General features: G+C 41.4%; 2 protein-coding genes across 2 annotated transcripts in view; one reads left to right on the top strand and one right to left on the bottom strand.

The window, feature by feature from the left end:
* Window positions 1-197: 197 nt before the first annotated feature.
* LOC119409069 (heterogeneous nuclear ribonucleoprotein H) lies at window positions 198-18,468 on the bottom strand. Its single transcript, XM_037675928.1, has 11 exons — window positions 18,393-18,468; window positions 15,809-15,905; window positions 11,394-11,549; window positions 11,168-11,311; window positions 10,208-10,346; window positions 9,313-9,497; window positions 9,054-9,166; window positions 8,828-8,963; window positions 8,658-8,741; window positions 2,336-2,428; window positions 198-457 (listed from the first exon to the last, which is right to left on the bottom strand). The coding sequence occupies exons 2-11, from the start codon at window positions 15,888-15,890 to the stop codon at window positions 363-365; spliced, it is 1,227 nt and encodes a 408-aa protein (XP_037531856.1). The 5' UTR covers window positions 15,891-15,905; window positions 18,393-18,468; the 3' UTR covers window positions 198-362.
* Window positions 18,469-21,290: 2,822 nt separating this feature from the next.
* The window catches only part of ankhd1 (ankyrin repeat and KH domain containing 1), a gene marked incomplete in the record, with an annotated part of 44,259 nt that continues 43,220 nt past the window's right edge, over window positions 21,291-22,329 (top strand). The window contains 1 exon segment of the mRNA XM_037675371.1: window positions 21,291-21,729. Within this exon segment, the coding sequence (XP_037531299.1) occupies window positions 21,451-21,729 (279 nt within the window).

Below are 22,329 nucleotides of genomic sequence, written 5' to 3'. Positions count from 1 at the left end.
AACGAGGTCTAAACAGAAAACGCTGGGCAGCTTCTCTGCTCATGCACGCCAGCTCAGAAGAGTTCACGTTAAACAGACGAGTGCTGTGAGAACAAAAAGTGTCGCACAGAAAAGTAACGTTTAACGTACGATGTCGGATCTGTGAGGAACGGGGGAAGAAGACACTTCAGATACATTTCTTAATGACAAATGATCCCACTTCTCTGAAAAAATAAAATCCTTAAAGGAAAGAAAACAACCCCTCGGTATACAAAACAACCTCATCTGACTATCCTAAGTTTACAAGGTGAGACATTTCCAGTCCTTCCAGCAGAACGCTGAGTTAAAAACAGATTCAAGGGGAAGAGGGGGAAAAAAAAAAACTACATCCCCCAACCCCCACCAAGTCCGTTCATTGAGCCTCTGCTTCCTCCACCGCCTCCGCCGTAGTAACTGCTTCCCATTCCACCCTGGTTACCTAACAAGAGAAAGAAAAATACACTATAGGACCAAGAAGTTCATTTAAGAGTCGTCTGCAGCAAAACATGGGGATGAAAAACTAATGGACTTGTATTTCCCCCTCAATAACAGATTTAAGAAGCACCATCATTCTATACTCGATTCCTTCGGATCGTACATTAAACTACAGATTTATTTACACCTGAAAGAAGACACCCGTGTGTTTGTAGGCAGATTTTTCAGTTTTACCACAACAAACGTGAGAAAAATCTGATTTACAGTAAAACGAACAGCTTATCCCACCAACAAGATTTTGGACAATTACAGCAAAAACTTTAGTTCAACAGAACATTCAATGTTGCAATAAGGCGTTTAAAATCTGCCTGTAGTTTTAGTGTTTATTGAAAAAAGATAAAGCTCCTCAGGTGTGTTTCACGCAAGAAAATTATTATTGTAAAATAAACATCACACCGTATTTCACGTTAAAATATAGCATAAAACTATATACTGCCTTTTAATTGTGTGATATTTGTCTCACTGATGATGATGATGCTAAAGAGGAGGATTCTGTGTTGGCGACACAATTACTGTATTTTTCGCCCTATAAGTTGAGTTTTTTTGCATAATTTGCATGTCCTGTGACTTATCGGAAGCAACGTATTTATGGATTTTTCCCATATTTATAAACTGATTTTTGACTGAGATGACGGTTTTCATTCAATCTGACTGAAAATATTGATCACTACAATTTTCAGTTGCTAGATGGCACTTGAGTAGTATGGAATGCTGCTGTATCATGCAATAGGTAAAAGTGGCTATTAATACACAGTCGACTTGCCACAGACACCTTCGTTCTGCTCACTTGGAACAACCGTCAAATCAGCTTCATTTCGCTGCGCCGCCCGGCAAAATGCAGCTAATTTGACCTTTGAAGTGCATTAATTAAGTAAAAGTTCAACTGAGACACATCTTTACTATGAAGCCGAGCAAACAATTTTTTTTAGGTGTTTATCTTGTTAAATTTTTAAGAAACGCGCAGCGACTTATCCCTCTGTGATATCCTACTTCTGCATATCGGCTTTTGAAATGCAGCAGATTTGACCGTCAAAGTGCATTTATTAAGGAAAAGTTCAACTGAGACATACCTTTACTATAATTTTGAGCAAACAAATGTCTTTTTAAGTGTTAATCTTGTGTTCCCGTGCACGCTCCCACCATTTGGCAGCCAATCGATTTTTGGCACAACACCGGCCTACATTTCCGGGTTGTCAGCGGTGATGCATAATAGATGTGACGTATACGGCGAAGCGACACATTTATGGATTTTTCCACTTTATCAGACATATTTGGACTGATGCGACTTATGGGGCGAAGCGACGTGTTCGGCGGAAAATATGGTACATTTGAACATCTTTCAGCTTGACAGACTAATTGTTGCTAAAGTTTACCTACAACAGGCTAACATTATTTTACAACTTTATAAAGAAATCTGTGACGATACATACAACTAGTGTTTGATAAACTGACGTCTTGTGTCTGCTGACATGTTTTCATGCGGATGAGTTAGCTGCTAACGTTAGCTCGCTCCTCTCTGTCCTGATTAAACGGTTTCTATATTGTTTTACTACAAACATTATGCTTATAGTCTTAAACATCGGAATTTCTGGACGCCTGCATTAAATGTTTTTTTGCTTCAGCTTTCTGTTATGTGACCCCACCCCCCTCATCCCATCACAGGTAGCTACAGGAGCCTGCTGCAGCCAAAACAGTCTCATTCATCGCAAACGCCAAATATGAAAAACAGATTGACAAATCCACACATTAAATCCAGCAACATTCCACATTTTACAGAAAAAGTCATTTGACATCCAACAAAACGAATAGATCTGACACTCACTGTAGTCACCGTAACCGCCCATGTTTCCTTGGCTGCTGTACCCTCCAGAGTACCCTGAACTCAGCTGACCCCCGCTGTAAGAGGACTGGTTCCCTGTAGAGACAACCCATGATGAGTTTATGTGGCAAATTAAAAACTAAATGTGATGAAACTCATTTCTACAAAACCTTGTTTGCCTAAGCCACTAAATAAGTTTTGTATTATGCACAGATGCATCTCAAAATATTAGAATATTGTGAAAGTTAATTATCAATCATTTCAGAAAGTGAAACTCACAATAGTTTTATTACAAAGAGTGAAATATGTCAGATAAATTATCCTTTCATCATCTCATTACTCAAATAAGCCACTCTGAGGACATGAGAAGATTTAATCAACTCAGTTTACTCCTTTTGGGGGGGGGGGGGGGGGGGGGCCGAATTAACAGAGGCTTACACAGATGTTACGTTGGAAGCTCCGGGCACAAGGTCTGCCCTCAGACAGTTTCTTTTTATAATGCTTATCAGACGGAGACGAGGTCGAGACAACCTCTGCTTTCCTGCTTACAGACGACGGAGGCCTTAGTTTTTCAGGTGTGCAGTTTATCAGGTGTGAAGTTTATCAGGTGTGCAGGCTCTGTGCTCTTCAAAGAGCTCTGAACGGTCTCGAAAAGCAACTAACACACATACACACATTAGTTTAACAATAGTTAATAATTAAACATCCATAATCTTTATCTAAATCCCACTGACAAAATATTTCAAGCCTTCATTTCTTGTAATTTTGATGATTATGGTTTACTAATGATGAAAAGCTAAAATTCATTGTCTCAGAAAATCAGAATATTGTGAAGAGGTTCAATATTGTAAACTCCTGGTGTCACACCCTGATCAGCTGATTAATTCCTAGACATGAGCGGCTCATGCGGCTTGGGCGACTGTGGCTGAGTGGTTAGAGCAGTCGTCTTCCAATGCAAGAGTTGGGGGTTCGAACCCCACAGCAGTCACATGCCGAAGTGTCCCTGGGCAAGACACTGAACCCGTTGTTGCCTCCGATGTGTGTCCCATCGGTGTATGAATGTGATAAATCACTGATTAGTCTCTTTAGAATGATTGTTCAATTAGCTTTGTAGAGATCTAGTAGAGTTCTGTATGGATGGGAAAATGAGGCACAGATTGTAGTGTAAAGCGCTTTGAGTATCTCAATAAGATACAAAGGCGCTATATCAATTTATTTATAGAGCACTTAAAACAGCAACAAGGCCAACCAAAGTGCTGTACAAAGGAAAACAAACATGCACAGCGGACAGGAAAACATAAGATAAAAATACAGATACAAATAGCAGCAGAAGCTAACTAAAATGGCCAACAGAGTAGAGAACAGACCGGACCAAAACAAATCACAACGTGTTAAAGGCAAGAGAATAGAAGTGGGTCTTCAAGCGAGACTTAAAGACAGAGTTTGGGAGCCTGCCGGACACTCAGTGGCAACTCATTCCACAGTCGTGGACCTGCAACAGAGAAAGCCCTGTCACCTCTGAGCTTACGACGGGTTTCTGGGACTGAGAGAAGCATCTGGTCTGCTGACCTCAGAGAGCGCGGTGGGACATATGGCTGCAGAAGATCAGTGAGATAGGATGGGGCGGAACTGTTCAGTGATTTAAAAACATACATGAGAATTTTGAATTGGATCCGAAGGTGAATGGGTAGCCAGTGCAGGGAGGCCAAAGCTGGTGTGATGTGCTCTCTATAGCCTGTACCAGTTAAAAATCGGGCTGCAGCATTTTGGACCAGTTGTAGACGAGCAATGGAGGACTGACTGATTCCAAACAGAAGTGAATTGCAGTAATCAAGCCTAGATGTTATGAAGGCGTTGATCACTGTCTCAAGGTTCTTTTTGGAGAGTATAGGCTTCAGCTTAGACAGCCGTCTCAGCTGAAAAAAACAGGATTTGACCATCATGTTTACGTGACTGTTGAGTTTTAAGGACGGGTCCATTATCACCCCCAGATTAGTCACCTTTTGTTTCTCTAGCGGGACTAGAGAGAAAAGGTCAATGTCATGGTTCATGAGTGAGCCACTGGGATGGAACAGCATGACTTCAGACTTCTTCTCATTGAAGTTTAAGAAGTTTAAAGCCATCCAGTCCCGGATGTCAGCCAGGCAGTCAAGAAGAGGCTGAATAGAGCGTGTGCCTCATGGGGAAGTAAATTTGGCAATCATCGGCGTAGAAATGAAAGGGTACGTTGTGTTTGCGGAAAATAGCACCTAGTGGCAGCAGGTATAAAGAAAAGAGAAGGGGACCGAGGATGGACCCCTGCGGAACCCCCCACTGGAGCGCTGTCGATGCCAAACTAAAATCTTTGATATTGACACAGAAGGTTCTGTCAGAGAGGTAGGACCCAAACCATTTAAGGGCTGACCCTGTGATGCCCACCCACTGCTCCAGTCTAGAAATGAGGATCTTGTGGTCGATGGTGTCAAAAGCAGATGTAAGGTCCAATAGGACAAGCAGCACAGAATCACCTGTGTCTGTGGATATGAAAATGTCATTAAAAACCTTCAGTAGAGCAGTTTCAGTGCTATGGAGAGATTTGAAGCCAGATTGGAATAACTCTAGGATAGCGTGATCCCCCAAAAACTGTTTCAACTGAGACTCCACAATTTTTTCCAGTAGTTTGGAGGTGAATGGGAGTCTGGAGACAGGCCGGAAGTTGGACATGACTGAGGGGTCAAGGTTAGGTTTTTTTCAGGAGGGGCTCGACAGCAGCATGTTTAAAAGTCTTTGGCACCACACCCAAGGATAAACTGCTATTCAGAATAGCGAGAATAAAAGGACCCAGGGTAGGAAAAACTTATTTTAGTAGTCAAGGGGGGACCACATCAAAGGGGGAACCAGATGGCTTCATGCTGCACATTACCTGCTCCAGAGAAGACGGAGAGATGGGCTCAAAGTGGTCAAACACAGTCACACACTGAGATGGGATGGACAGATCATGAGCTGGCGGAGAAATGAGTGCCCGGGTGTTTGCCACTTTTTCTAAAAAGAAATGGAGGAAGTTTTCACACAGCTCAGTTGAGGCTTTTAGAGGTGAAGGCTCACTGAGGTGTAGAACTGAGTTCAGGGTGGAGAAAAGAACTCGGGGGTTGTGGGAGTTGGAGACAAATCAGAGAAGAATTTACATTTGGCAGCTTTAACGGTTTTCTGATAGTGACGCCAACTTTCCCTTAACATTTGAAAAGAAACCTGCAGCCTGTCCTTCCTCCACCTTCGTTCAGCTCTGCGACACTGCCGCCTAACGGCTCGAGTGACGTCATTCAGCCAAGGCTCTGATTTAAGTTTCGTTTTTCTGGTTTTAAGGGGAGCAACACGGTCCAGAACATTTAAACAGGCAGAGTTGAACTGAGAGGTTAGCTCCTCAGTGGTAAGAGACACCGAGAGCTGTTCGATCCTCTCAGAGTTAAAACCTTCATTAAAACGAGCAGCAGTGAAACGGTTAATGGAACGCATACGTGCAGGAACGCACGTCTTAGCAGTAGGACAAGGGGGGGTGAAGTCAAACAATACAGGCATGTGATCTGAAAAAACATTGTCACCGATTTTCAAATTAGAAACAGAGACATCGCGTGTTAAAACGAGGTCCAGCGTGTGACCATGTTCTTGGGTGGGACCGTTTACCTGCTGAGTTAGATTAAAAGAGTCCAATAAATCTAGAAAGTCCTTCACTAAGGGCTTCTCCTGACAACACACATGCAAATTAAAGTCACCAATAAACAAAAAGTGAGTGTATCTCTGTGTGATATCAGCCAAAAAGTCAGAGAATTCATTTATGAAGTCCTTGGATCGAGGGGGGCGGTAGACGAGTGCGCACAGAACCGGAGGAGAGTGTCCGAGTTCAAAGACGCTTAGCTCAAAGCTGGTGCGGGACACCGGGATGGACAACTGTTTACAGGCCAAGTTTGCTTTAAAAACTGTTAAAACTCCCCCCCCCCCCCCCCCGCGCCGACCTGATGGCCGCGGGGCATTTAAACACAGACAGTCCGGGGGTAGTAGTTCCACCAAGGCGCTGGACTCACCATCAGAAATCCAAGATTCCGTGACGAACAGAAAATCCAACTGCTGATCTTTAAAAAAGTCATTGAGGATAAACGTCTTGTTGGAAACAGACCTTGCGTTGATTAAACACATCCTGATAGGGTCCAACGCAGACACAGCCGTGGAGGGAGAAGCGCGCGCGTTATGAAGAACAGCTCCTCCAGGTCTGCTGGTGCGGCGCACAGGTAAACAACTCCATGTGTTCACATGGACTGAGCGCGCGGGCAGCTGGCCAGCAGCCGGGCCTCGGGAGCACCACGGGTCAGAGAGGAGATGATCAGATCCAGAGCGAGTCCTGATAGAATAATCCACACTTTGCCTCAGTTTCACCAAAATCCCTGCACGCTTCCCACGACGTCTCCTCCATGGAGAAAGGCCAGGGTCACACAGAAGGAATGCAGGAATCTCAGACCGGGCCGGTGGAGGAGAGTGCTGGCAGCTGTTCAAAAACTCCGCAGGAATTTCAGCAAATGTACGGAGCTCCAAAAGTGCCCGACGATCATACTGAAAATATGACTCGGCACACTGCACCAACCATTGTAAAAATAGCAAAAATACAATACAAGCAGAGAGCGAGAGACGGGCAGCCCTACACACCGGCGCCATCTTGGAATTTTTTACATGAGCCCGTCTGGGGACCTTTCCGGTTGGAGTTTGCATGTTCTCTCCGTGCATGCGTGGGTTTTCTCCAGGTACTCCAGTTTTCTCCCACAGACCAAAAACATATATGTTAGACTGATTGGTAACTCTAAATTGTCTCTAGGTGTGAGTGAGAGAGTGAATGGTTGTTTGTCTCTATGTGTCCCTGTGATGGACTGGAGACCTGTCCAGGGTGCACCCTGCCCCTCGCACAGTGATTGCTGGACATGGGCACCGGCGACCCCCGTGACCCAAAATGGAAGAAGCAGGTAAAAGATAATGGATGGATGGATGTCTCGTTCCTCAAGTCGAGCCACTCCTGAACCAGAGACAGCATAAGTGTCTTATCTGATGTAGAGACAAAGAACTGGACTGTTGCTCAGTGGTCAATGTCCTCTTTTCAGATGAAAGTTAATTTTGCATGTCATTTCAGTGTTTCCCTTAGAATTCTTGCCTTGGCAAGCTCAGCATGAGAGAAGCAGAACGCTACCCTCCATAGCTTTTTAGCTAGCGTGTCTGTATTACGCACTGCTAGCTAAGCGCAATGTCAGTGCCGGCAGGTATCAACTGGGGGTGGTGGGGTTTGGTTCGGTAGGCAGGGCACTTGGTTTTGTTGACAAAAACCAAGTGCCCTGCTTGTATAATGGTAGGGGAACCACTGCATTTGGAAATCAAGGTCAGAGTCTGGAGGAAGAGTGGAGAGGTCCAGAATCCATGTTGAAGTCCAGAGTGAAGTTTCCAGTCAGTGATGGTTTGGGTCCATGTCCTCTGCTGGTGTTGGTCCACTGTGTTTTCTGGTCAACAGTCCACACAGCATCTACGAGGACATTTTAGAGACTTCATCCTTCCTTCTGCTGATGAGCTTTATGGAGATGCTGAGTTCATCTTCCAGCAGGACAAGGTGGAATATTCTAATTTTCTGAGACACTGAATTTTAGCTTTTCATTATTTGTAAACCATCATCATCAAAATTACAAGAACGTTTCACTCTGTATGTAAAGAATCTTTACGAGTTTCAATTTCTGGAATTGAAAAAAATAAAATAAAACTTTTTTATTATGATATTTGAAATTTTTGAAATGCACCTGTAGAAAAGCATTTCAGTTTATTTACAGATGCCACTAATCTCAGTTTTTCCACCAACAATACTTTTTAGAGGCGTTTACTACTTCTTTAGTACTTTACAAACAGAATAAATATAATTTTTGCTTTTTATATAAAATGTTTCAGTTTTGCTCAGACACCCATTGCCTGACAATATTAAATGTTATTTGCACTGCTGCATCATGTTTTTGTAGACGAGTCAACAAGTGGAGGTTGTGTTAGTAAGATTGTTTAGAATAGTACGTTTAAACACCAAAAACAATGTCAATTATGGCAAAAAGCAAACATTAAATAGGGTTGGTTGAGTATGAGTGCAGACATAAGGAGTGGGCTCTCCCTGCCATGTCCAACATTGGTTTGATTTATAGGAGCTTCAACTCAATAACTTGATAACAAAATTAGTGACCCGAGGAGCCACCATATGATCGAATTACATTTTAAAGTACATTTTATTTTTAACATTAGATTTTAGTTGTATGCTTGTTTTCACACAGATACTTCTTACCCATGCCACCCATCATCTGGCTGCTATAGGCTCCGTTACTGCCACCTGCTGTTGAGTTCAAGAACAGCTCCACGTAGCGGTGCTCTGAAGGGGCGGAAAAAAAATCATTCAACTCTACAAGAGGGGGCTGATTAAAGAAGCCATTTATTCCACATCCTAGGCAAACTCACGCATGTTGGCTTTGTCTTTGGACATGGCTGCCACGGCATCTTCATGCGTTGCAAACTCTACATCTGCTTCCCCCGTTACCCTCCCATCTGGACCAACCTCAATATGGACTCGCACAGGGTTCAGTGGAGAGAAGAACTGAAGAGATAAAAACAAAAAGGTAAGCAGGGCGTATGTATACTGCATACAGTCCTTATTCACGGAGTGTGGCATCCATTTTTATCTTACATTGTAGATATCGGTTTCTGTAGCTCTGTATGGCAGACCCCTCATGTGGACACAGTGGCCTGTTGTGCTCTGAAAGGACGAGCCGCCATCGCTATACCGTGCATCTGATACACCTGCATGTACAATGAGATTACCACAAGGTCTCACTGGGATTTTACATTCTAAACCTTGTTGGATTATGCCGTGTTAACAAAAAACACAACTAAAACCAGTATCAGCTTCTTTTCTTGTAACCAGTATTATTATTTTTTCAACTTACACTGTCCTCCTCCATAGCCTCCTCTGCGCATTCTGTCATAGGATCCTCCTCGGCCCATCATGTTGTAACCTCGACCACCAGAGGGCCGGTCGTAGGGGCCAGGTCTCTGCATGCCCATAGGCTTCCGCTGGGGCTCGTAGTGGGTCCGCACCTCAGCGCGGCTACTCTTGAAGATTTCAATATACCTAAGAGCATAAAGATACCACAGTTAGGCCAAAGGGAATGGGTGAAAACTACATTTGCCTAAAACTAGGCTATGAAGATGCTATTATGTTGTAGACCACTTGGTAGCCATATCTACGAGTACCTCACACTTGTTAATAAAATAGAACAAAATAACTTCATTGCTGAATAAAAACAATTAACAAGGGCCTTGGTAACTTTTTAAACTTTTCTTATGGTTATCAAAGACGAATTAGTTAACTGTTGCATATGGCTGTAATTGTGTCTTTTGCCCTCACCATGACGTCTAGTTTCCTGGTTTTAGAGGGTCAGAGAGAACTCCAGCCCAAGTGCAACCCACTCTAATCATTACCCGTGGCAGTGGGCTCTAGACCCTTGTGTTCAAAGCCCTCTGATTTTACCACCAGGGAGACTCCTTACCATTCATCAGCCTGGACTTGCATTAGTGCTGAGACACCTTTTGTTCATAAAATTTGATGTACGCTCCAATCGAAGACTAGTCTTATAGCTTTAAGCAGTGCCAAAGTACTAATTCTCCCACTGAACACTGTGAAATGTACGACTAAGTTGGGTTTAATAAAGCAATGAATGTACGTGTGTGTGGTAAGTCTTACAAATGTTCCTAATGTGGTGTCAGTTTTGCATTCGGTTCAGATGTTGAAGGTGCACACCATAAGAAAAGCAACTTATCCAGCCAACCAACCATCCCCACCTGTGCCCTATTTTTTCCTTGTGTTTCTTTAGAGCCTTTTCAGCTATATCCTGTGAAGCAAACTGCACGAAGGCCTCCCCCGTACTCCTCCCCTGGATGTCCACCGGCAATGTTATCCCATTTGGCACGATTTCCAACCCTTCAACCCAAGGACAGATAACCCCAGCAGGGGACATATTAAATCACATGCCCAATCACAGAGAGAACTTTCTCTAAGAGATAGAAAACTTTACATCACACAAATACCAGTTCAGTTGTTTTAACTGGCAGTTTAAAGGAGTTACATTTACCGTGACCTTGGGATAAAGTAGAAATGACAAGATAAAGCATATGGAAAGGGGGATTGTGTGGGACACCAAAAAGTATTGGTGGGTTGATGAAAATAGAACAAGATCTTGGTGGGTGACATGAGTAAAAATACTGTCTTCCCATTAGGAACTATTATAAGATCATATACACTTCAAGCAAGGACGATGTGAGGAAGTGTGAAAAGAAATGACACTAAAGTATGAGGAAGGTCATTGCAGTAAAGAGTGGAACAAAATGCTTTCATTACTATTTGTTTATAGAAAACTTTATAGTACGTAATCGAACCAAGTTTAAGAAAATTAAACGCTTGGGCTTATGATGGAGAATGTGTAGAAACTGGAAAATGTATTTTTCAAACACTCCTGCCCTTTAACAAACCACAGAGTACTAAACTCATTTAAGTTTAAATTTCAACGGTCTTCCTTTTCTGGTGTCACTTCACCACTGGCTACCACTAAAGATATCTGAGGTTCTTGCATTACACTTCAATAGCTAATTATCCTAAATGTCACAGCCATCTTTATACGTCTGATTCAGCAACGAGTTAAGTCTCGGGGGGGAACAAAAAGAAACAGGAGAGGAGGATGAAAAATGTTTAAATTACAAATACTGAGAGGGTTTACAATAAACTACTGAAAGAAAACTTTATACCTGAGAAAAACTGGACGATCTCCTCCTTGCTGCAGCCAAAGGGAAGGCCTCGGAGCCGCACAAGCCCATCTCCTGTTGTCTCTGGGCAGTTTGGGCCAGTGTGCTTCATGACCCAGTCCATTTCAACATTGTTGGATTTAAACACTAAATTAGCAGAAACAAAATCACTTAATTATAGCGTCACGCAGAAACAAGAGCCTTAACAGCTGTCTGCTGTCGTACGCACCTTCTACATATCTGTGGCCCATAGTTTCTCTGTCCTTCTTCACTGCCATCTTCAAGTCGTCTTCTGCCTCTAGTTCCACAAAAGCTTCACCGCTGGGACGCCCCTCTCTTGTGTAGGTGAAGTGAATTCCACCTCCATTGTTAAGAATTTTGCATCCTGAAAAATGTTTCATATCTTGACCAACTTATCCACATATTACTATAAAAACAATGTACAGACCCTCTCCAAAAAATTTGAATATCATGGAAAAGTTGTTTAAATTCCATTCAAAAAGTTAATATTTAAAAGATGATAGATTCAGGGCCCACAATTTAAATTATTTCAAGTATTTATTTGTTTATTTTTACATAATTTGGGCTTCCAGTTCATGAAAACCACGAAAACAGGATTAAAAAAAAAAAAAAAAAAACAATAAAAAATAGAACACTGTGAAGACATCAGCCCACACTTCTGTTTTTACAGAAAAGAAAGAAAGAAAGAAAGAAAGGATCACAACAAATCAATCAAAATATGGTACTTTCAAAACGATCTGTCAATCTTCAATACTTGGTTGGGAATCCCTTTGCCTTAATCTCTACCTTGATGGGACGTGGCATTGAAGCAATCAGTCTGTGGCATTGACTGGGAGTTATGGAAGCCCAGATTTCCTTGATGCTGTCAGCTCTTCTTTGTTGTTGGGTCTGGTGCCCCTCATTTTTCTCTTGAGAACACCCCATAGATTCTCAATGGGGTTTAGGTCCAGTGAGTTGGCTGACCAGTCAAGCACTGTGGCACGGGCATCAAACCAGGTTTTGGTGTTTCTGGTGGCATGGGCAGGGGTGAGGTCCTGCTGGAAAATGAAATCTGCATCTCCATACAGATCCTCAGCAGAAGGAATCATTAAGTCCTCTAAAACATGCTGGTAGACTGTTGCGGTGACCTTCGTCCAAACCCTTGGACCTTGATTTCAGAATGAAAGACACACTTTACTTTCATCGGAAAAGAGGACCGAGGAACCCGACAGTTGTAGCCCATCTCCCAGATGTGTCTGAATGTGGTGGTTTTTAAAGCTGTGACTCCCGCCTCATTCCACTCTTTCTGGATCTCTGCCAGATTCTGGAATCTTCTCTGGTTGATAATCTGCGGAAGCCCATGGTCATCTCTTTCGCTGGTGCATCTTCTCCTGCCACATTTTGCCCTTCCACTAGACTTTCCATTGATATGCTTGGACACAGCACTCTGTGAACAGCCAGCCTTCTTAGCTATGAACTTTTGTGGCTTGCTCATCCTATGGAGGGTATCAATGATGGTCTTCTGGCCAGTTGTTATGTCTGCAGTCTTTCACATATTGAACCGAACTGAGACAATTGAATCTAAGTGAAAAAAATTAATGACACCCGGGGAAACCTGTGCAGGTGCTTTGAGTTTAGTAGATGATTAGTGTGTCACACCAAGTTTAAAACATTCATGCCCTGCAACATTTGGCCTGATTTCTCCACAGTATTCTAATTTTTGAAATCCTGTTTTTGTGGGTTTCATGAGCTGGAAGCCCAAATTATGTAAAAATAAACAAATAAATACTTGAAATCTTTTAAATTGTGGGCCCTGAATCTATAATTTATTAATGATTAACTTTTTGAATGGAATTATGGAAAGTGTGTATGTATGCATGTATGTATTTATATATGTATATGTATGTATGCATGTATGTATGTATATATGTATGCATGTATGTATGCATGTATGCATGTATGTATGTATGCATGTATATATGTATGTATGTATGCATGTATATATGTATGTATGTATGTATGTATGTATGTATGTATGTATGTATGTAGGGCTGCAACAACAAATCGATAAAAATCGATGATTAAAAGCGTTGGCAACGAATGTCATTATCGATTCGTTGTGTCGCGCGATTATGCGTCTTTCACGGCACTGCAGAGCCGTTTTGTTCACCTGGAGTTCATTGTCAATGCTGACTGACTGAATAAAGTTTGAAAAAAAAAAATCTCTGCAGCGCGACTTGAACAGAGCGAGGGGCGAGGCAGAGCAGAGTCTGTTTTCAAAGGAAATTAAGTAAATTTTACAAATGACCGACGCAGCGAAAACTGTTTGACCCAAGTCCTCTAAAGTGTGGGAGAACTTCACAAAGACAAAAAATGAGAAGCATGCAGCTTTGAAAATCGCCGACACGACACGAGAGAACCACGGAGATGAAACGTAAACATGTCGGAGTCACGAGGAAGAGGAAGGAGCAGCAGCAGATACAACTCGCCTCACTCCCAACTCATGTTGGAGGTGAGTCTCTACAATTTAACACATTGTTCTGTTTCCAAGTGAGAAAACGTGTCTCTGGTAGATGAAGCTGATTGTTTGTTAATCCGATTAATAACGGTGATAGAGAACGCATGTTACTTTTTATTTAATTTAATTGGTACAAGCAGTGTTTAAATGTGATTTATAAATAAATCTAACACAAAGATAATAATTTAATGATTAAGCTTCAACTTTTAATTTGCTGGCAAAGTCTGAAGACACTGCAGGTACGGCAGGATGAATTGCATTTAAACAGGAATTAAAGTAATTTATTACATCTACTCAAATGTGTGTAATTAAGTATTTTATATATGTGTGTGTGTTTAATTGCTCTTGTAGCTACTTTTGCCTGAACCTAACACTGTAAGTGAAACAAGGCATTTCTTGAGTTGCTGTAAATTATGCTATAATACATATTTACTGTCTCATTCCAGAAAACAACAACAAACAACAACAATTCATCATGGACAGACATCATGGAAACCACAGCAGCAGCTGTCTTCACTGAAACATCCTGAACATGATCATCACTGACATGAGGCCTCTGTCGATGGTTGAAGACGAAGGCTTCACTACAATGATCCACACTTTTAATCCAGGTTACAATATTCCACACTTTTAATCCAGGTTACACTCTTCCCTCAAGGACACATTTTACAAAGTAGCTACCTATTGTGCAGGTATAAAGACACATTTGTATATATTTTTGTGTACATTTATTTTTTCAAGCCATTTGACTAACTTATTTTTTATTATTCAATATTTTACTAACAGAATAGTCAAATAGCAACCTGTTTTTTGTGTGAATTTCTGTCAGTCAAATGTTCAATTTTGGAATAAAGAGGTGGAAATTAAAACGTTTTTTTTTTTTTTTGCAGATTCATCGATTAATCGAAAAAATAATCGGCCGATGAATCGATTATTGAATAATCGTTAGTTGCAGCCCTATATGTATGTGTGTGTGTATATATATATATATAGGTGTAACCCCGTGGTTTTTGTTCATGTCGGTTGTAATTATTAGAGAACTCATAAATAAGAACATGGAGTTTAATATATGTTCAGTTTGTGTTTATGGAATATGCAAACCTATTGTGTTTGGAGTTTAATATATGTTCAGTTATTGTTTAAAAAAACAAACAAACAAAAAAACAATGTAACTGTAATATGTGGTTGCTTGGGATTTTATTTTGGTGGTCGGGGAAGGAGGGCTTCCGGTATGAGAGGGGACGTGACGAGAGTGACAGGAAAGATGGAGGACATCACTGTTGCTGCGAACTGTCACTGTTGCCGTGGACTATCGCGGTGGGGGAACACCCCACTGAACTGCTGTTCTTGCCAGTGAGGGGGTAGAAAAGGACTCCCATCGACCTGTGGAGGTTGAAGCTGCGTGGGTGACTAACCCCGTGGAGAACAATCCCGTTAGGTCGCTAGCTCTGTGGCTATCGCTAGCGGGCTTCGGCGAACGGTTGGTGGCTAGCCAGCCGTGAGAGACGCGTGGACCTCGGAGAACGGTTGGCGGATAGCCAGCTGTGTGTAACGCGAGGACCTCGGCGTGGATTCTTCAACCTTGGGGAGAACATTGGACGGAAGCAGACGGATTACGGCACGTACGACCTCCTGGAGAGGGACGTATTCAGGTGATGGGGGACATGGTTGTTGGGGACGTTAATGGGAAGAGTGGGAAGCGCGCGAGTGCACCACCATCAGGCCTGCAACGACCGAGACTAATTTTTAGCTGCCGGCTTTAAGTTTCCTTTCTGTTTTAACGAGATTAATCATACAATTTCTATTTCATTACTGACTGAAGAAACTGTGCTATTGTTCATTAAACTGTTTATTTGTTTAAAACGTATGCTTATTCTACTGTGTTATACTTCATGGTATAAGGGGTAAACATTTAGAATATTCAGGTAGAGATACCAACCGATTTAAAGAACTCGGGTTAGCCACCCCCATAACGCCAAGGACGTTAGGGGGCGCTACATATATATGTGTGAGTGTATGTTTTTGTTTAACATACATGGTTGCATTTTGTTATTTGCAAGTTTTCAGAAGGCAAATTAAAATTAAGTGGTAAAAGTTGGCTATTAATTAACCTGCAGTATACAAACCTGCAAAAAACCTCTGTACTTCATCCACTGAACAGGACCACGGTAGACCCCTGATTCGTACAACGTATCCCTCATCAGCCATGACTGGTCACAATTTCTGACAGGGAGAAAAAACAACGAAGATCATTCTTTGCTTCAGCATGAGATATATTAACATATTGCTGCATTTGAGACATAGTAATAACACATATAGCAAATCTTCTGATTACTGTGAAACTCCAACAGCTTTCAAAAACTTATTTATCTATATTATTTAGAGAGCAGAGTGTCAAATCTTACATTAATTTATAGCGTATATAATCTATGAGATTATGTAATAACCCCCACCCCCATGAATACAGCACATTTACAATAGCTTGTGAGTTACCTGTAGTTACTCTTACATAGATCTCTCTTCAAATTATTGATATTATTAATTTCCAGACAGTTTTCTGGAGTTCTTGAAACAAAATGTGGATATCCTGATGCATGCTCAATAATCCAGGTAGAAAAATCTAAAAAAGTTAAATCTGGTCCTCTGGACATTCAAAAAACAAAACAACAACAAAAAAATGTAGAAACGTTTCGTCTCTCATCCGAGAGACTCCCTCAGTCTGAGGAGCTGTATTCAGCTCAGTCTCTTAAATAGCACCTTCTCAGAGTGGATCAACCAGTTTGCTGCTGACAACCAAAACCAGCTGCTCACATGGTCAAGAAGGACCATCAGCCTAACAATGGATCATTAGCACACTGATGGCTGTTTACTATTCACAGAGGGCTGAGTGATACTAGCAATCACAGCATTGTAAGAGGGGGACAGTTGAACACGTAGGCCTCCACCCCTGTTTAATGATGGACGATTTCTTTTCACAAAGATGGCCTCCTTTACTCCTCTCTCAAACCATCGTTCCTCTCTGTCCAGGATGTGAACATCTTCATCCCTGAAAGAGTGACCGATGGCCTGGAGATGAGTGTAGACTGCAGAGTCCTGGCCTGATGATGTTGATCTTCTGTGCTGGGCCATCCTTTTGGCCAGTGGCTGTTTAGTTTCCCCGATGTAAGACTGATCACAGCCCTCCTGACACTGAACAGCATACACAACATTACTCTGTTTGTGCCGGGGGACTGGATCTTTGGGATGAACCAGTCTTTGCCGTAATGTATTTTGGGGTTTAAAAGCCACTGGGACGTTATGTTTAGAAAATAAACGTCTCAGTTTTTCTGATACTCCCTCAACATATGGAATGACCACTGGTCTGGGTTCCTCCTTTTCACCTGTTGGCTGACTGGAGTCCTGTTTGGGTTTCTTCTCTGCTTTCAGGAAGGCCTAGTTAGGATATCCACATTGCTCTAGAGCCTGCCTTGTGTAGGATTTCTCCTTCTGCCTGGCTCCTGAGTTAGTGGGGATGCTGTCTGCTCTGTGATACAGAGTCCTGATGACTCCTAACTTGTGCTCCAAAGGGTGATGAGAGTCAAACTGCAAAATGTGGATACAGTTTGTGTATTTTTAAGCAATAACATGATGCTCAAGGAGAAATGTTTACTGTTAATTTACAACAAAATGAAGCAGTCAAGCTTTTCTTATCTGCGTGCCTAATAATCACATTAAAAAGAACAAGCGCGTAAACTGAAAATGACAGTTTCTTATTCTGAAATAACTTCCATGCAAAATTGCTTTGTTGACAGTGACGAGGTTTCACAGGCACTCTGCTTAATTGAGCAATTTGTATTTAGAAATTATTATACTCTTTATAAAATATTAGTAGCACTTTCTATTTTAATGTTGGATTTTATTGTAATCTTAACTCGTTACCTATTTTTTCTGCTGTATGTTTCTTTTAGCTGTTAGTGTCCTAAGAAGTTTTTTTAAATAAAATGCAGAATGGGAAAAACTAAAACAGTATTAAATTAATTTTACAATTATAAACGCAGAAAAATTAAACACTAGAATTAAGTTAATACTTTAAAGACGACATATAACCCTTGTTCTTACTCCACTGTGACTGTTTTAAAATCGGGTTAAAGTTAAGAGTTTGGGGTAGCGCCATCTCGAGTCCATGTAGCACCACCCAGTGTGTTTCAAATCATAAACCTTCTTTTGGCTTTTTAGTGGAGCAAACCCTAATCTATGACACATAATGTGCAATCAAACCTTAAACACAAGGCTTTTAATTGTCCATGTGGGTAAAAAGATCAGGGTTATAGGGTTAAAAGCACGAAACCGGAATCTGTTCTCTCCTCCTTGCTAGCGAAGCCGACTTTGTAGCCGACACACAACCCACCAACTAAACATTTATGAGGGCTCATTTCGAACAAACTCATGTTATTACATTAGTATCCTTTATAAAAACCTAGACTTTATTCATTTGATTTTGAACAACGCGCCTGTCCTTCACGCGCACTACCGCACCCGGATACCAACAAGAACAAAAGCGGCCCTCAGCCTGCGCCATGTTCCAGCTATAACGGTTAGCTTTTTGCTAATGTTACAGCATAAACGCAAAGAGTAACACAGACTAGCGTTTACGCTTAGCTATTATGTCAAAGATTGTGTGTGAATGTTAAATAATGTTAAACAAGGCCAGATAAATTCGAGTTTACCTACATAAATGTGGATGCAACACGCCGGAGTTTCTATGACAGACCTACGTGATGCAGCTGAAACCTCGCGGTGGGTTGCCAGAATTCTCCAGCTGTCCGCCTTTCAGGATCACCAAAACGGAGCTGCTTGGTAATACATTTTGCATCCAAGTGCAACGAACTGGCCAAGTTTCAACACAGTGATTACAATTATAACATAACGGTAAAGTATTCGTTTTTATCACAAAAAAAAATACATGAATAAAAATAATAAAGTAATATTTAAAAATAGCACCAAGTGTGGGTTTTTACATCAACTGGCAATTCCGGCTGAGTAACCACGCCTAAACGTAATGACGTCGCTGCCCCAGGCCCAGTCTGGCCTGGTCATGCAGCATCTCCTGGCCTACAAATCAGAATAACCATAATTACGTACAATGACCAGTTAATTGTAAGGCTTTTGGTCTTAAAGGTGGATTACATGTAGTTAAACTTAAGGCTGTTGTAAGGCTGTGTATATTTGTAAAAAAGTAGGGAAAAGCAGCACTCACATTGTTGTCATTCTCAGTTCAAGGTGTTATTGTGTCAGCCAAAGGTTATCTCTAGGGTTTGGTCACAGGAAAACTGAATACACATTGTCCAGATGCATGTTCAATAATCTATAGAAAAATCTAACAAGGTTAAATCAGGTCCTCTGAACGGATTCTTCTTTGTTGAAACGTTTTGTCTTTTATCCAAAAGACTTCTTCAGTCTTATAAATGGCACCTTCTCATAGTGGCTGAACCAGTTTTCTGGTGGCATGTAAAAGGTGGACCATCAGCCTAACAATAGATCATTAGTGCCCTAACAATTGGTCGTTAGTACCCTGAAGGCCACTTGCTATTCACAGAGGGCTGAGTGATACTTGCAATAACAGTATTGAATATACGGTATATTTTTTTTAAAGTTAGTAAACCAGCTGTAAAAATGTAGCAACTTCATTCATGATACTTTATTCCATCCTTGCATTATGAAATAAATAAGTTATCATGGAAAACACAATTATGAAATAAACAAGCCGTCATGAAAAACACGATTATGAAATAAAATAATAAAAATGAAAAATGTTCTTATTTCATATTGTTTTATCTATTTATATAATTTTGAGCATTTTGGTATTCCATATTTATTAGCCTGTGGAAGAACAATGTGATATGGACAAAATGTCGGAAGTAACAAATCAGAGTCAGAGTCAGAGTCAGAGTCAGAGTTTCTTTATTGTCATTCGCACCTCATGTGGTACATGTAGTGGAGCGAAATTATGTACACAAGGTCCCAGTTACATCCAACAATAAAATGTATAAGAAAAACAGTAATAACATCTAAGATATGAACTAAGAAAAACATCAACTAAATATACACTAAGCACTCATAACATAAAAACATTGAACATCAGCACAAACATGAACATGAGTCTGTGAGCAGATGTGCATGCATGAACACATCAACACTGAAACAGATCAGCAGCAACATGAAACAGATCAGCAGCAACATGATATGGTTTTTCACAATGATTATTCTAGTTAGAGATTCATGAGTCTAACAGCCTCAGGGTAGAAGCTGTTCCTCATCTAGTGGTTCTATACTTAATGCTCCTTAACCTCCTTCCTGAGGGGAGTGGGGCAAAAAGTGTGTGTGCTGGGTGAGTGGGGTCCTTCATGATGCAGGTGGCCCTCTTCCTGCATCTGGAGGTGTAGATGTCTGTGATGGTGGGGAGGCTGACTCCGACAGACTTCTGTGCAGCCTTCACCACTCTCTGCAAAGCTTTTCTTTCTGCAGCTGTGCAGCCTCCATGCCACACGTTGATGCTGGAGCACAGGATGCTCTCCACTGCACACCTTCCAGTATCTGCACAGGTATAAAGAAACAAAATATTGAAGCATAAAAATTTTTGAGCCAGCACATTTCCAAGTACTTCATCCTTACTTGGACTTGATTGTTTTTGATGGTTACAGAAATAAATACACTTTAAATAAATTTCCATATTTTAGATAATGAATATTTACGTTTTATTTTTACAAAATCTTGGATTAGTTTCGGGGGGTACTACACCTGTTTTATCTCAGGTAATTTTTCTTTACTGATTAAATACATATTAGTAAAAAAAATATATATATTTTTTTTTTGCTTAGACAAAGCAATGTGATAATTTTTATTCCAGAAAAAAATAGGTTTCCTGAAATCAGGGACTATTCAACAACATTCCAAGTATTTACAATAATCTTTGGCACAAGATGCCAAGGCAATTAATAAAGTACTGCTGAAGCATAAAAAGTTGACAAACTTGGAATTTGTCCACACACAAGCTTAGCTTTCTTATCTGCAGAAAAATGTGTTGTACATATGAGAGCAGGACTCTTAAAAACAAGCACTAAGGTAATTTGAGCATTCAAATACATTAAAGCAAAACATTGCATCATATCCAATAATTCTCAGTCAGGTCATCTGGACAGTTTGTGCACCTAGTACACCTAAGGACAATAAAGGTTATTCTATTCTATTCTATTCTATTCTATTCTATTCTATTCTATTCTATTATACCACGAAAGCCTTTGCCATATAAAATCACACTTATCAAGTCAATTATCTTTACAGAAGCTACTAAGAAACTTCAACCTTAGTGGTTAAATGTGTTAGATTCCCTTGTTAGAATAAAAAAAACCTAAAACTAGTAACTAGTGAAGTCGGCCTACCATATCGTGTCTTGACGTTCGTTCTACAGCCTCGTGATATTGGTAAACCTAACATGACGTTGCGGTCTCATCTTTGACGGGCGTGAATTTTGTCCAATAGAAAAGGGAGTTATTTCCTGCTGAACCAATGGGATTGACGGGATTCCAACAGAGGCGGTCTTTCTGAGAAACAGCGCGTTAGGTTGTTAGAAAGTTAATGGCTGGGGGAAAGAGAAGCTCCTCAACCCTCGCTTCGGGAGAGTTTCAGGATTCCCTGAAGTAAAATTCACGCAAATATCTTCCAAGAAAGCGCCTGGACGGACGTTTAAATCAACAACAAGCTCGTTAACACACGTACCGTGAGCACAAGTATGCAGGATGCAGTAGCCGGGACGGCAATGCTTACGGACGGCTTCGAGGACGAGATTGACTCGGTGACTCCTCGCTCCCCAGTGGCAGGGATGGGGGTAGGAGCGACACCAGGAGGAGTCGGACTGGGAAGCATTGGGATTGGTGTTGGTGGAAAGAAAGTGCGTTTGTACGGTGAACCTGGCGGACCAGCCGCAGAAAGACTGGATTTCAAACTAGCGGCCGCGGCCGTCCTCTCCTCGGGTCCGGGATCCGGCAGCGAAGAAGACGAGGTTTCAGAGGTAGCGATGCTAAAAGCTAGTTAGCTAAGCCTAACCAGAGAGAGGCCGCTGAAATTACGTACAATTACCCAACATTGTGATGAAATAGTACCTCTCCTGTGTTCAGACACTTACGAACAGCTCGATGGCGGTAGTGTTTGGTGAGACATGGGTGTTTATTCACGCCAACTGGCTAAAATGTTTTATTTATGCTGTGGCTAAGGCCTAGTTCGGGTGGAAGCGACGACGGCCTCGTTTGGTGCTGTCGTCTCCGCAACACCCATCACAAGTTTGCAGCCTTCCAGTCGACAGCTTTTCCTGCCACGGCTTATGTAAGATGTCCAGAAACCCCCGGACGGTAAAAGGCCAGCTAAAACACCAGCCATTTCATAGTTTTGGTGCAATTACGTCACTTTTCAAAATCATGTTAATGAACTGAATCCTCCCCACAACGAACTTTTCAGTACGTTCAGATCAGGGGTCAGCTATCTTTATTATCACCTAAAACCAAATATATTCTCTCTATAGCTGAAAAACCTCCAGGAGACTTAAATAGAGGAAGTAAACAACTTGTAAAGTTCTTTATATTCGTAAAAAAACGACTAGTTTATGTTGTGTCGT

Source organism: Nematolebias whitei, chromosome 4 (assembly GCF_014905685.2).
Source record: "Nematolebias whitei isolate Nwh7 chromosome 4, NemWhi1, whole genome shotgun sequence".
Taxonomy (NCBI): Eukaryota; Metazoa; Chordata; class Actinopteri; order Cyprinodontiformes; family Rivulidae; genus Nematolebias; species Nematolebias whitei.
Note: the sequence above shows the minus strand (reverse complement) of the source record. Positions and strands in the feature narration are given on the sequence as shown.